Source organism: Podarcis melisellensis, assembly GCF_964234715.1.
Source record: "Podarcis melisellensis genome assembly, chromosome: 3".
NCBI classification, from domain to species: Eukaryota; Metazoa; Chordata; class Lepidosauria; order Squamata; family Lacertidae; genus Podarcis; species Podarcis melisellensis.
In genome coordinates this window covers 19,058,448-19,074,056 of record NC_138530.1, presented here as the reverse complement: position 1 = coordinate 19,074,056, position 15,609 = coordinate 19,058,448, and the positions used below count along the sequence as shown (strand labels likewise).

Below are 15,609 nucleotides of genomic sequence, written 5' to 3'. Positions count from 1 at the left end.
AAATTTTTTCTTACGTGCACCAATGATAGTCATTGTTTGGAGGGGGGGTGGGCTTTTATCCATTTCCATAGTCACACAATCAATCAATCAGTAGCTGAACTGGGTTCCACACAGTCACAAAAACAAATTAACTGAAGAAGCCTCAAAACAAAAACGCAAAATAATTAGCAAAAACAAAAGTGGCAAACTTAATCCGTTCTGGAAGTCCATTTGACTTCCGAAATGTTTGAAAACCAAGGCGCAGCTTCTGATTGGTGCAGGCACCCCGAAAATAGCTGACAGCCGCATCAGACATTTGGCTTCCAAAAAACTTTTGAAACCCAGAACACTTCCTGGTTTTCAGCGTTTGAGAACCAAGGTACCACAGTAATACATCTTCCCTTTAGTTATCCCAACCATGCACCATGTTATAGACCTTTATTTTGTCTCTCTTGCTCACAGTCTGTAAAGCTAAAAGCCCCCGATATTGACACCTCATGGGGGAACTGCTCCAACCCCAACTTAGTTGCCCTTTTCTGCAACTTCCTCAGCTCTAGAGTCCCTTTTTTGAGGTGTGGCAATCAGAACTGTACACGCAAGATTCCAAGTGTGGTCGCACCATAGATCTGCAAAACTGCACTACGTCGTTTGCAGTTTTTCATTCCTTTTCTAAGGATTCCTAACATTGAATTTGCCTTTTGCACAGCTGCTGCACACTTAAGTCGACTTCTTCATCAAGCTATATCCATGGACAACCCCAAGGTCTCACTCTTGGTCAGCCTCTGCAAGTCCAGATTCCAGAAGCGTAAGTGAGAAACTGGATGTATGCTCCACATCACACTTGCACACATTGAACTCCATGTGAAGTTTTAATGCCCGTTCATTTAATTTGGACATACTTCTTTGGAACTCCTCACAAGGCTTGCCATGTGTCCTCTTTTTCCAGGACACGTCCTCTTTTTAAGGGGTACAACTTCTGTCCGGGTTGATTTTTTTTAATTTGCCAAAAGGTCTCTGGCTATACTTTCTGCATAGACGTAACTGGTGGCAATAGACTTGCTTCCCTCTTCTCTTCTCCTGGCGCCCTCAGCAATATATTACAGCCTACATATAGTACAAGTATTTAATTTGGTGTCATCCACAAACCTTGCCAATCCTTCAGGGGAGACCCCCTCTCTTCTTACACCCCTCCATGCTGGAGAGTAACTGACAACACTAGGAACAGCCATTGCACTCCCCTCCCCAAGAGTTGGCACCAAAACAAAGCGGCCGCAGAGACCACATAAGACCACAGGTCTTGAAATACCTACATTGGCTCTCAGTACGTTTCCGAGCACAATTCAAAGTGTTGGGGCTGACATTTAAAGCCCTAAACGGCCTCGGCCCAGTAGACCTGAAGGAGCATCTCCACCCCCATCGTTCAGCCCGGACACTGAGGTCCAGCGCCGAGGGCCTTCTGGCAGTTCCCCTCACTGCAAGAAGTGAGGTCACAGGGAACCAGGCAGAGGGCCTTCTTGGTAGTGGCACCCACCCTGTGGAATGCCCTCCCATCAGATGTCTAGGAAATAAACAACTACCTGACTTTTAGAAGACATCTGAAGGCAGCCCTGTTTAGGGAAGTTTTTAATGTCTAATGTTTTGTTGTATTTTTAATATTTTGTTGGAAGCCACCCAGAGCGGCTGGGGAAACCCAGCCAGATGGGCAGGGTATAAATAATAAATGATGATGATGCAACTCTTGTATATTTGCACCATTCCAAAAAAGATCTATACCTTAAATAGGGCTCCTTGGGTCTCATACGCACATGAGAAAAATCACATCCCTGGTAGATCCCATTTTTAGCACATTTTTCCTTTAAGATATTTTGATCATACTGGCTAAAGGTGGTGGTGGGGCTGGCTGTTTTCTCCTGTTGTTGTTTTCTCAAAGTACTTTTAAGATGCCTTGCAGAGCAAAAGGAAGACATTCCTGCCAAGCCAGTTTACATAACAATAAAACTAATAATAATAATATCAGATATGACGCCATAATATAAAACAGTCCTTAAAAACACACACCACTCAAAAGTCCTGCCAATCTATAAATAATGTCATTTATATAGCAGTAAAATAGCCACTAATAATCTGAAACTAGCTCAAATTTTCCCAACTAAAAGGCATTTCGGCTAAAAGAAGATTGGAAATAAACAAGTCTCCAAAGCTCACCGTAAAGCCAGAACAGATTAAGAAAACCATGTATCCTTCTCAAGAAATCACACAGATGGGAAGATAAGCAAATTGTAATAACTTCTACAACCGGCCCTATAGACTATCACAGCTTTGGGGTGGGATTCAACGGAATATCTGCAAAATCGGGTTGTGCAACTGACTGAGCGGTCTTGTGCAACAACCCCCCCAAAATTGGACTTTTTGGGGAACAGAAAGGGATGTCAGATAGAAAGTGACAGGTAACACTTGCTTTGATAAAGTGTCACCTAGCCTCTTCTCAAACAGGTCTGAACGTCACATAGTTTGCCTGCAAAGAAATCAGGATAAATTCTCAATTATAACAAGCTGTCCTAAAGAATTTCCCTAGACTAGGTGTTCTGCTACAACACAGTGCCCTCCAGTGGTGATTGGAGGAATGGCACCCAAAAGGTAAGACTCTCAGTGGGCTTAGCTTATACAGTATGAATCAGAGGTCAAATAAAGCTATGTAGAAAATAACTGAAATGCAGCATTTTAAAAAAAGAAAAGAAAGTTTTTGGGTTTTCTCTTCTCCCAGTGCAACACTGAAGAAAAATCACCTGGAAGAAGTTAAAACTATTAAGCGCAGCATCGTAAGAACCTCAGCAGCTTCTTACTTGTTTTTTAAAAGCTTCTGCCCTCATGGGGCTCCTCAGCACAACTTGTTAATTTAGGTCATCCTGATTTGCTTATAATACAAAGCTTATTATAGTTGTTTTATTGTATACTTATTCATACCCTCATATTCCCTGATGGCACTCGGGACGGCTTACAGATAAAAACAAGAGCTGCTAAAAACATAGAAAAAAACAATAATTAAAAAGCAATTAAACACTGAATGAATTAAATCTATCTATCTATCTATCTATCATCTATCTATCATCTATCTATCTATCTATCTATCTATCTATCTATCATCTATCTATCTATCTATCAATCATCTATCTATCTATCTATCTATCTATCTATCTATCTATCTATCTATCTATCATCTATCTATCTATCTAATCTATCTATCATCATCATCTAATTATAAACATCTATTAAAACCATACAAACAATTACAGTAGAAACTGCATGGCACCAACCCCCTCATTAAACATAGTCTTAATAGAATGTCTTCACCTGCTGGTAGGACAGCAAGGAGGCAGCCAGTCTAGCTTCTCTAGGGAGGAAGTTCCACAATCTGGGAGCTACCACCAAGAAGGCTCTCTCCCACATCCCTACCAAGTACGCTTGCGAGGGTGGTGGAACAGAAGGACCACTCCCAAAGATCTCAAAACCAGAGTAAGTTCTTATGAGGGGATACGGTCTTCCAGATAGCTTGGATCTAAGCCATGTAAGTCATAACCAGAACTTCGAATTGTGCCTGGAAATAAGCCAGCAGCCGGTGGAGCTGTTGTAGCAAAGGGGTTTTACACAATCATTAGACTATATCTGGTCTGAACATTTGTTCTGGCTTATAGGACAGTTAAAAAAGCAATTAGCATCCACCCCAATATGCTTGTGGGGTGGTTAAAAAGTCTTCCCACTAGCCATTCATCCATCCAAAATATTTTGATGCATTTTCCTAACAACTTTCCAAACCTCAAAAAGTCAGTGTTGTTTTTGTTGTTGTTCTTGCTGCAAGAGGGCAAAGGCTGGGGACTTATTGGCCTGCTGTATCGGCCATTTCTGCCGGCACTAGGTGATTGACATCCATCAAAGTCCCTTGCACAGCCCCTTCCAAATGCCTGACAATGAGCCCTGTGCTCAGTTTTGCCCTAAATATAGCAGGTCCTTCTCTGCTAGCATCTTTTGAGTCTCTGGATTTCCCTTCTTACGTTAGCTCCATCTGTGCTTCCTCTCTCCCCATGGATTTCAGAGGAAAGTTAAGGCTTTTGTTGCCGTTGTCAGAAATCTGGGATTAGAGGAATTAAACTGAAGCTGCTATGAGGAATTTGTAATGACATATTTTTAAAAGGGTTTAAAATTGGTACGGTGTGTACTTTTAGCCCAAACGTTTCCAGAACAGGAATAACATTATCGGAGTTCTCTTGGAGTGGATTGAATAAATCTTGTCATGCACCCATCAAAGTCTGCTGCCTGAGGTAAAGTGTGTGGCTGCACGAGACGCGGTCTTTTTGGTAGCTGCACCTCTTGTTATATGTGAGAGACAGTCTGGTGCGGCAATTTGGCTGGGGAGATCCAGGTTCAAATCCTGTGCCCCCAGCCATGAAGCTCACTGGGCGATCTTGGGACAGCCACTGTCTTTCAGTGACGTCATGCATGCGACATTGCGAGGAGCCAGGGGGCAGAGACCACCCCCCCAAATATTGAGGGGGGCCCAGCCACTTCAAAAAATATATTGGGGGGTGGTGAAACTGCCTCAGCCTTGGCCCCTAGGAGTTGGTGTGCCTGCTAGCTTTGTATGTGGTTTTTAAAAGAAAGAGAAAATCTAATACAATACCAATTTTGATTATTAATTAAATTTGTATACCACCCTTCAAACACAGATCTCAGGGTGGTTTACAACATAAGAAACGAGAGATTTCCATGGTACTATTATCTTCATGGGTCCATGCTAACTAGTGATAGAAAATGGTAGAGCCGATTTATTCAGACGACGCAGATCCCAAACCTGGAACCGCGCAGCTGAATTGAAGTTTATAGAGCAATAATGCTAGTCTCAATTGATTATGTAGGTTAATCTGTGTTTTGGGGAGAGGTGGAGATAAGAGGGGATGGTTCTGCCTTGCGGGAGAGGATTTGATAAAAACTTTTTACGGCTTGCCCAACCACATCTAGAGGGGAAAGGCACTTTGCATATGTACAATCTGTACTAATGTGTTCAGTTCTTCATTTGAAAATGTCCAGGGAATGAAATGAATTGCTCTAAAAATATGCTTTATTGGTAACATGCTTTGATGTTAAACGAGAGAAAATAACTTCATTTCTGATTCCTGAATTTTAAAACTAATCTCTTTGTGTATTCTGTCTTCAAGAGAAGGCTGCGCAGTGATATATCCCTTACAAGCTGCAAAAGGCAAAGTTCTCCTTCCTGAGAAGCAAATAGAATAGTAAGGGTTCCTGAGGGTCATCTAGTCCAACTCCTTGCAATCGCTGTTAAAGAATCCCCAACAAATGGCAATCCAACCTGTTTAAAAACCTCTAAGGAGAACCCACCACCTCCCGAGGGAGTCGGTCCCACTATCTAACCGTTCTTACAGTCAGAAAGTTCTTCTTGATGTTCCATCAGAATCTCTTTCCTTGTATCTTGGAGGAGTCAGACCCAATGGGCCACCTGGCTTAGTATTGCCTACCGGAAGCTGTTCTCTAAGGTTTCAGGTAAGTGACTTTCCCAGGCCTCCCTGCATATGCCAGAGATGAACCCTAGGACCTTTCACACGCAAAGGAAATGCTCTAGCATTGTATTATGGCCCTTCCCCGATAGAGACAACGCTTTAATTTCAACAAACAGACAGATTTGGGAACTAAAGGTATGTTGCAGATGAGGAGATGAACGGTGCTCTTTGCGTCTTGCCAAATAACATAGTGATTCCTGGTCGCTTTGTGGAAGCTGAGAGTTTCCACCCAACCAGACTTCCTTGGAGCCTCAAATAAAGTATAACTTTATTCTTGACAGCAGGATCCACCTAGGAGGGGAAGGGTGGGTGGGGAGCAAGCAGAGAAAAGCAATACAGGACTGGTCTTATGGATTTTTTTAAAAAGTGAGGGACTCTTTATTGAGAGCAGCATATTATTTGTTTTTTAAAAAAAGAACACCTGTTGGCTGTTCTACCCCTCCGCTTAAGCAAACTGAAACTAAAAAAAAAATGACTCTAGGCTGCAATTCCAGTAATAATATATATAAAAAAATTACTAAGGCTGAGAGGTGTCAACTTTTTTAAAAAAAAAACGTAAGAAAGAAAAGGAAAACAAACATTGCCCCAAATAATCATATAAAAAGGCGGCATTGGATAGTCAGGAAAGCTAGTGAAAAATCTCCTTCATATGCCAGGCACTTAAGTGTTCTTTGCTCTGTTTTTTTGGATACGCAGGGAGGTGCCAGAAGGCCTGACAAGATGGACGACACGAGGAGAAGAGAGGTGGAAGGACTGCTTAATAAATATACAGGTTCCTCGCCGGATGAAAGAAAAGGACTGCGTGTGACGGGCAAGGAGGGTGTGTGTGTGTCTCCTTTCCAGTGTGGGCGGGACACCAGATTCTGTGCAAGGGGGAAGGGGGCAACCTCCCAAGAAAATGGCGGGGATAATATGGCGACACAAAAAGGCTGCTGGACCCTGTTCAGATAAGGCGTACAGCCCAGGGAGTGGGGCTGGGGCTGGTTGCCTTCCAAAGCCTCCTAGGTCAGCTCAACTGATATGGCAGAAGGTTGGGGAAGGAGGTGTTCGAAAATGACTGAAGCGCAGGGTTGGTAGTACTGTATCTTTTGCTCTATAAGACTCACTTTTTCCATCCTAAAAAGTAAGGGGAAGTGTGTGTGCGTCTTATGGAGCGAATGCAGGCTGCACACCTATCCCAGAAGCCAGAACAGCAAGAGGGATTGCTGCTTTCACTGCGCAGCGATCCCTCTTGCTGTTCTGGCTTCTGGGATTCAGAATATTTTTTTTCTTGTTTTCCTCCTCCAAAAACTAGGTGCGTCTCGTGGTCTGGTGCGTCTTATAGAGCGAAAAATACGGTACCTGCTGCTGAACCCATTGCACTGAGAAATATAAATCAAGGAAGCAAGAAATGCCAAACCCACAAGGTGTACCAGGGCAGGCGTTGGGACATGGTTTTGCTGTAAATAAAAAGCCAACAGCCTCCCCCTGGGCGTTGCTCAGGGCTTACTTCTTCCCAGTGCTTCCCCCCCTCAAAAAAAAAAACCTTGTGGGCTGCACAGCAGCACACAAAAGCCCCCAGCATGCTGCACTCTACCCCCCCCCCCAAATGTTAAGACACTTTCTAGCTCCTGGAAGGAACCTGGCTGTGCTTTTCGTTAAAAGGATTCCCCAAAGAGGTTTTGTTCAAGGGGAGGGAGAAAATAGATAGATGTCCCAAGACAGAGGAATCACCACAGAGACTCTCTTTTTGTGACTGGCCCACGGTGGCTCCCAGATTCCCCTTCATCTCTGGGATGTCGCTGTTTCCAACTAGCCCTGTGGGTTATCGGGAGGTAGAATCTGGAGGAACGCAGTCTGGTTGGGCGCAAGGGAACAGGGGCGTGTGGGCCTGGTAGAAAAAGAGAGGCCTTGAGGCCTTCAGGAGCGCTGCGTCTGTGACCCTCCGCGTGGGCGCTGCGTGTAAAAATCCCGTGGTCCCTTTGGGTTGCGACTCTTAGGTCCCGGTTTGAGGAGTCTGTAACAGTCAAAATGCCAAAAGCCAGGCTCCCGCTGTGTCCCAACCCCGGCTAGAGGAGGGCGGGCAGCACCTCCCTGCTCAGGCCTTGCTTTCGGACGGGTTCTCTCCCAGCATGTTGGCGATCTCGCTGAAAGACGGGCGGTCCTTCGGGCTGGGAGCCCAGCAGCGCTGCATCACCTTGTAGAGCTTAGAGGGGCAGCCCTCTGGGTGGGGAAGCTTCATCTTCCCAGACTGTAAACCTAAAGAGAGAAAAAGAGGAGGCTGAGGACACAGGGGACGGCTGGCCCAGCCCTTAGCAAGGGGCACACACTATGGAAACTCAGCACTGAGACTCTTGTAAAGGTTACAGTAATTTCAAAGAACTGCAGAGTGGTGCATACTCTGGTTATCTCCCGCTTGGACCACTGCAATGCTCTACACGTGGGGCTACCTGGAAGCTACAATTAATCCAGAATGCGGCAGCCAGACTGGTGACTGGGAGTGGCCGCCAAGACCACATAACACCGGTCCTGAAAGACCTACATTGGCTCCCAGTACGTTTCCGAGCACAATTCAAAGTGTTGGTGCTGACCTTTAAAGCTCTAAACAGCCTCGGCCCAGTATACCTGAAGGAGCGTCTCCACCCCCATCATCCAGCCCGGACACTGAGGTCCAGCTCTGAGGGCCTTTGGGCAGTTCTCTCACTGTGAGAAGTGAGGTTACAGGGAACCAGGCAGAGGGCCTTCTCGGTAGTGGCGCCTGCCCTGTGGAACACCTCCCATCAGATGTCCAGGAAATAAACAACTACAGTGGTACCTCGGGTTAAGAACTTCATTTGTTCTGGAGGTCCGTTCTTAACCTGAAACTGTTCTTAACCTGAGGTACCACTTTAGCTAATGGGACCTCCCGCGTGATTTCTGTTCTCATCCTGAAGCAAAGTTCTTAACCCGAGGTACTATTTCTGGGTTAGCGGAGTCTGAAGCATCTGTAACCTGAGTTACTACTGTATCTGACTTTTAGAAGACACCTGAAGGCAGCCCTGTTTAGGGAAGCTTTTAATATCTGATGTTTTATCGTGTTCTTAATATTCTGTTGGAAGCTGCCCAGAGTGACTGGGGAAACCCAGCCATATGGGCGGGCTATAAAGAATAAATTATTATTATTATTATTATTATTATTATTATTATTATTATTATTAAGCCCAGGGAATAGGCACCAGTGGGGATCTACGTACCTGACAGCACCTCTTCATCCGCCAGCTTGGAATGGGGCATATCCCCCAGCGTGAATATTTCCCACATGACGACCCCAAAGGACCAGACGTCAGACTTGGTGGAGAACTCGTCTTCCAAGACGGCTTCAGGGGGCATCCAGCGGAGAGGGATCCTGGCTTGGTGGTAGTGATAGTACTCGCTGCCCGTAGGGAAGCAAAAGGACAGGTCAGTTCTCTGGCCCCTAAAAAACCCCAAATGTGCTGCATTCAGACCAGCCAAGGGAGGTGCAGCTGTCTCTATTTACCTGCTGTAAACATCCTTGCTGAGGCTCAGGCTGGACACCTTCACCTGCCTTTGTGCGCTGACCAGGCAGTTCCGAGCGGCCAGGTCTTTGTGCACGAATCTGCTGTTGGACATGTGCTCCATCCCCAGGGCCACCTGGCAGCAGAAGGACACCTGTTTGGAAAAAGACCAGCGCCGTAAAAACGTAATCAAGTCACCTGGAATGCTTTATGCCAGAGGTTTTCAACCTTTTTGGGCCCACGGCACCCTTGACCAACTGCAGTGGTACCTCGGGTTAAGAACTTAATTCGTTCCGGAGACCCGTTCTTAACCTGAAACTGTTCTTAACCTGAGGCACCACTTTAGCTAATAGGGCCTCCCGCCGCTGGAGCACGAATTCTGTTTTCATCCTGAAGCAAAGTTCTTAACCCGAGGTACTATTTCTGGGTTAGTGGAGTCTGTAACCTGAAGTGTCTGTAACCTGAAGTGTCTGTAACCCGAGGTACCACTGTACTATCTTTCTGTGGCCACAATTGTGGGGCTCAGGAGTTGTCCAGTTCTGTCGCCCCTTGCCTGCAGCCTCTCGCCCTTTTTCGAACCCCCTCCCTCGGGGAGTGTTCCCTCAGCCTCCTCTCCCCTTCGCTCTCCTTGGGAGTCCTCTGGGCATCCGCAGCTGCCGCCCGTGGTCTCTGAGCTGCCAGAGAGAGGGGTGCCTCCTCACACTGCCCCACAGAGGCCTGGGGAGCACCCCCTGGCCAGCCCCAGAGGCATCGTTCGCCTGCTGAACTTGTAGCCAGGGCTGCTGCAGTGAACAGCTGTGCAAGCCTTTGGGAGGAAGAGTTGTGAGAGGGCATCAGAGAAGGGAGGGAAGGAAAGAGGGACAGAGGCCAGTGTTGCATGTGGCACCCCTGGCCATCATTCAAGGCACCCCAGGGTGCCACAACACACTGGTTGAAAGCCACTGCTTTATTTGGGACAAAAATGGAAGCAAGAAGAATTACCAACAAAAGAAGAATGGCAAATGAAATTAATGGACTATGCAGAATTAAGATAAATTAACAGGAAGGATTCGAAACCTGTGGGACCAGAGATTCTTAGAAGACTGGAGTAAATATTTGAACTATTTGAAAAGCAATTTTAATAAGCAGATTACGCTAGTAGGACTGCAAGAAGTTCTGTAAGGAGGATAATATGAAATATTGCAAGGAAGATTATGAAGAGAATTATTAGTTAATGATAATTAAAAGTAATAGAGAAATTCAGAAATGCAGAATAAGTGATAAAGAACGGGAAATCTTCAGAGGTTGTTGACAGAAGTCTAAAACATTGTATAAGATAAGAAGTTATGTTACCGTATTTTTTGTCCCATAGGACGCTCCGCCCCATAGGACGCACCTACTTTTTTGGGGGGAAATAAAGGAATTTCCCCCCCCTTTATTTCCCCCCTAAAACCAGGTCGGGGAACAGTGGAATGGGGGCGCTGCGCCTCCCCACTGTCCCCCGAGCTTGTGGAGCTGGCCGATATCTGCCCGGCGCTAGGGGCGCTCTGCTTCAGGGCGCCCCGCCCGCCGGGCAGCAGGCTGCTATCCGCAGCGTGGGGAGCCCTGCGGGGAACTCCTGCAGGGCTCCCCATGCTGCGGATGTCTGTCCAGTGCGTGGGGAGCTCTGCTTCAGGGCGCCCCGCCCACTGGGCAGCAGGCTGCGGACAACTGCGCGAAGCACAGGGCATCCTCCAAAGGGCGCCCCGTGCTCCCGGCTGCCGCCCGCAAGCCTTGCATGCCCGGGGGGAGTTCCCCCCGGTGCGCAAGGCTTGCGGACACCTGCGCGAAGCATGGGGCATCCTCCAAAGGGCGCCCCGTGCTCCAGGCTGCTGCCCGCAAGCCTTGCGCGCCCGGGGGGAGTTCTCCGGACGCGCAAGGCTTGCAGATAGCTTCCTGGAGCCTGGAGAGCGAGAGGGGTCGGTGCGCACCGACGCCTCTCGCTCTCCAGGCTTCAGCGAAAGCCTGCATTTGCCCCATACAACACACACACATTTCCCCTTCATTTTTGGAGGGGGAAAAGTGCGTCCTATAGGGCGAAAAATACGGTCAATGACTGTTGGAAATGATATGTTAAAAAATTAATTAAAATGTATATAAAGAAAACACTGCTTTATGTGTTTTCTCATTGTACAGTGGTTCCTCGGGTTAAATACTTAATTTGTTCCGGAGGTCCGTTCTTAACCTGAAACTGTTCTTAACCTGAAGCACCACTTTAGCTAATGGGGCCTCCCGCTGCTGCCGTGTTGCCAGAGCCCGATTTCTGTTCTCATCCTGAAGCAAACTTTTTAACCCGAAGTAATATTTCTGGGTTAGCGGAGTCTGAAACCTGAAGCGTCTGTAACCTGAAGCGTATGTAACCCGAGGTACCACTGTAATAGTTTTATCTGGTTTTTTATAATAGTAGATTCTATTGTTGTAACCCACCCTGAGACCTTGCGGTGAAGGGCAGTTGAGTAATTTCATTAATAAAATACACCTGGTTTGGAAGGGGGATTTAAGGTTGTAGCCTATATGTCAGGCCAAGCATTTAGACCAATACCACTGAATTATATCATGGTCGGCCCCCAGGGAGCAGGCTGCGCCTTGTTCCCTCCTCCCTTGGCTGTTGGCTTATTCACATGCTGAAGCATAAAATTGCCTCGGGGAAATTGGTGTAAAGTTCCCCCAGGTGAAACTGGTGGCGCAAAGTTCCCTCTTCACCTTCTGCTTGGTGCTGATGGGCTGCGGCTTGAGCTTCTCATCTTTAGTCCTGGAAATCCGGAGGAACTGCTTCAGATCTCCCTGCAAGGAAAAAAAAAAGGAAGCTGCTGTTTTCATAACTGCACGCACAAAGCACCGAAAGGCAGGAAGGACGACGGCAGGGATGGCCTCATCTGCCCAGGCAAAAGCGGCGGCATCTTCTCTGGTGCTACCAGGAGAGCACAAAACCAACCGAGTGTGTGAGTGAGAGAGATTCCTTCCATGTGGCTGCAACTATCTCTGTTTCGCATGCAGGTGTTCCCAGGTGTCAGCACCTGGCATCTCAAGTTAGGGCAGGAGAAGTCCTTTGCCAGAAAACCCAGAGAGATGATGCCAGTCCATGGAGACAGTGTTAAGATAAGATGGATCAATGGTCTGGGCTCGGGATAAAATAGTGTCCCATGTTTCTATATTCATATATAATCTGGAATACCCCCTACAAACCCAAATATTATCTTCCATTAACATCATGGTATTCCTCTCCTCCTCTCATTTGCTTTGCAAACATTTATCTCACTGCTATATTCAGGAAACTTTCAAAAGTGGGCGAATGATTATATATACATTCCCTTCACTTACAAAGTAATATAGCCCTGTATAGAATCCAGACTCCCTCGTCACTCCATTTCGGAGACTGAAATCTATGCAGTCACCTCCAATGCAAACAGCTGGTGTTTCTACATAAGCTGCTGGCGTTTGCCCCCCAACTAGAAAGAAGTTAAGGGCCACCCAATGTTCATCTGCCTCTCAAAGAGATGTCTAACAAGCAGGCATATCCTGCTTTATCCAAGACCTTCAATTGTCAGCAGTATCCTAGGAGCATCCCACTGTTTTCATTATGGCAATTCCCTTAGTCAACGGGCCTTTCAGCATCAGTCAAAGTATAATCTATTTATTTCAATTATAAAGGTAAAGGGACCCCTGACGGTTAGGTCCAGTCGTGGCAGACTCTGGGGTTGCGTCGCTCATCTCGCTTTATTGGCTGAGGGAGCCGGCGTACAGCTTCCGGGGCATGTGGTCAGCATGAACCAGAGCAGCGCACGGAAACATCGTTTACCTTCCCGCTGGAGGAGTACCTATTTATCTACTTGCACTTTGACGTGCTTTTGAACTGCTAGGTTGGCAGGAGCTTGGACCGAGCAACGGGAGCTCACCCCGTCGCGGGGATTCGAACCGCTGACCTTCTGATCGGCAAGTCCTAGGCTCTGTGGTTTAACCCACAGCGCCACCCGCGTCCCTGAATTTTCAATTATAACACAAAGGAAATCAAGGCGTTGTACGTGATTCACCTCCTGCAAGGCAGGTCGGACTTAAAAGAGACTGTGACTGGCTTCACATCACCCAACCAGCTTCGTGGCTGAATGGGCATTTGAACCCTGGTCTCCTAAGGCCTTATAACCACCATGCTGGGCCTCAGTAAAACACCTTTGGCAGGGGGGAGATGTTGGCCCAATTTCAAGGCCAGGCTACCTGCCATAAAGCTCCTACTAAGATTTGACAGTCCCAGAGGGACTTCTTACCAGATCCACATATTCCAGAACCATATAGTGAGGCTCAGCTTCCCGGCAAAGGCCCAGCAACCGCACCACATTGTTGTGGTTCAGCTTGCCAAACATCTCGAACTCTCGCCTGAAGTCCAGCTGCAGCTGCTCATCCCTCGTTTGAAGGCTCTTGACCAAAACAAGCACTTCGGTTTCGTTGTCCTCGATGCCTTTTGCCTTGGCCAGGAAGACTTCTCCGAACTCACCCTTCCCTGGAAGAAGAGGACAACCTTTGCTGCTGTTCTCGTGGCAAGCGGGGAGATAAACCAACAGAATGTATTGCACAAGACCTTCGTATGTCCTGAACGGAATACCGTTGACCTATTTACCCATGGTCCCAAATAGCTGCATGATACTTTACACCTATAGTGTGCGGTGTTAGTTAAGTGACGGAAAGCAAATGTCGAGTGGTCAAACTCTAGGGGGAATAGGTTGAGGTCACCAGCAAGCAAATGGAAAGCAGGATTGTTTGTCGGAATCTGCGTTCGATAGAATGACTCTTCCGGAATCGCCCTCCAACGATAATTAACGACCTGAGACTCTGATAAGGCTCCAGGCACATCCCCTATTCAGCAGAGTTTCCAGCACAGGGAAGAGATGAGAAGTTTGGGCTACATTGCTAGGTTTTATTACTAAGCTACGCAGACAGAAAAGAAATACATCCTCTCTCTGTGAAAGCAGAGAGCAACTGAACAACAAAGGAACAGGAAAATAGTAGCGTCACATCCATCTCCTGTCTGAAATCCAACAGCCTGGAATGTGTGGAATGCAAAACAGAGTCTTGTGACTCCAAAGCACTGCACAGTGGCAAACAGAAACTAACTTTGTTGCTATGCAGCATTACCTAAGGTAGTGATTGTCTGCAGGTTAGTGCGGGGAAAGTGCATCTTGTCGCTGGCGCTGTGCCTCTTGCTGACGGCGGAGCCGCTGCCAAGATTGGTCAGGGCCACTTCTTCCTGAATCTCAGCGGTGGTCTGCCCATTCTGCAGCAGGGTGCCCCCTGGAAAGAGAAACGGGTTTGTCAAAAAGGACCGCTTTTAAGAATTGGAACGCTTCCTGGGGATCGCGAACTCCGTGCTAACAAGCCTCTGGAAACAAAAGCATTGATTGAAAAGTGCATGCAAGGTGCATTTCAGGGGACCCCAGTTCCCAGCAGCCCCATAAAAGGAGGCCAGTTGCTGTTCTGCTGTGCGGCTGCTAATTGCAACCGAAGAGCTCTGAGCAGCTGAAACACTGGGGGGTGAATGCAGAGGGGAACGAGAAGGCAAAAACTCCTCCCTGGCAGTGGTGTAGCGTGGGGGGTGCAGGGGGGGCCGGCCGCACCGGGCGCAACATCTAGGGGGGCGCGCTCGCAGCTCTCTGCCCCTACCTGGCTCACTCACTCTCTCTCACGGGTTAGGGGGCGCAAATTACTTGCCTTGCCCCGGGTGCTGACAACCCATGCTACGCCACTGCTCCCTGGATTCCCAAGGGCAGGGTGAGGAACCTTCAGCCCGCAAGCCAATCTGGCCCTGGCTTGGGTCCCTATTTAGCCCTTAAAGTACCCCCAACCTGTCCCACACCTGATGTCATAAGTGACATCAGATGTAAGGCAGCAGGGATGTAGCTGTGCAACTGAGTTTCCTGTGGGGAAACTGATCCCCAAAGAAAGCAGCATTGCCAAGCACAGGGTTGGCAAAATGTGTTTCCCAAGCACCCGACATCTAAAGTGCTGACTTTTAGATGTCGGCCCCATATACCTGAAGGAGTGTCTCCACCCCCATCATTCACTGAGGTCCAGTGCCGAGGGCCTTCTGGCGGTTCCCTCCCTGTGAGAAGTGAGGTTACAGGGAACCAGACAGAGGGCCTTCTTGGTAGTGGCACCCGCCCTGTGGAACAACCTCCCATCAGATGTCAAGGAAATAAATAACTATCTGACTTTAGAAGACATCTGAAGGATGCCCTGTTTAGGGAAGTTTTTAATGTTTGATGTTTTTACTGTTATTATTAATATTTTGTTAGGAGCTGCCCAGAGTGGCTGGGGAAACCTAGCCAGATGGGCAGGGTATTTTTATTTTTATGATTAGGATTATGATTACTATGATTATTGAAGCACTGTGCAAGGGGCTTGGGCAGGTGTGTTGCTCCACTCACCTATCAAACCTATTCCACAAGACAGATCATTATCTGTGTCACACAGACACCCCCCCAAAAACTTTGTTTTTGTAGCAAGGACCCAATACAAACAGCCTTCTAGAATTTGGGATCTATTTCAAGGCAGAACAG

The 15,609-nt window shown here is 47.4% G+C and overlaps 1 protein-coding gene across 1 annotated transcript in view; it reads right to left on the bottom strand.

Annotated features, from left to right (window-relative positions):
• Nucleotides 1-6,891: 6,891 nt before the first annotated feature.
• Nucleotides 6,892-15,609, bottom strand: part of PTK7 (protein tyrosine kinase 7 (inactive)) — a 113,903-nt gene continuing 105,185 nt past the window's right edge. The window contains exons 15-20 of the mRNA XM_081903786.1: nt 14,189-14,344; nt 13,324-13,556; nt 11,765-11,845; nt 9,046-9,197; nt 8,762-8,940; nt 6,892-7,787 (exon numbers count right to left, since the gene is read on the bottom strand). Coding sequence (XP_081759912.1) covers nt 7,627-7,787; nt 8,762-8,940; nt 9,046-9,197; nt 11,765-11,845; nt 13,324-13,556; nt 14,189-14,344 — 962 coding nt within the window. The 3' untranslated portion in view covers nt 6,892-7,626. The remainder of the gene's footprint in view (nt 7,788-8,761; nt 8,941-9,045; nt 9,198-11,764; nt 11,846-13,323; nt 13,557-14,188; nt 14,345-15,609) is intronic.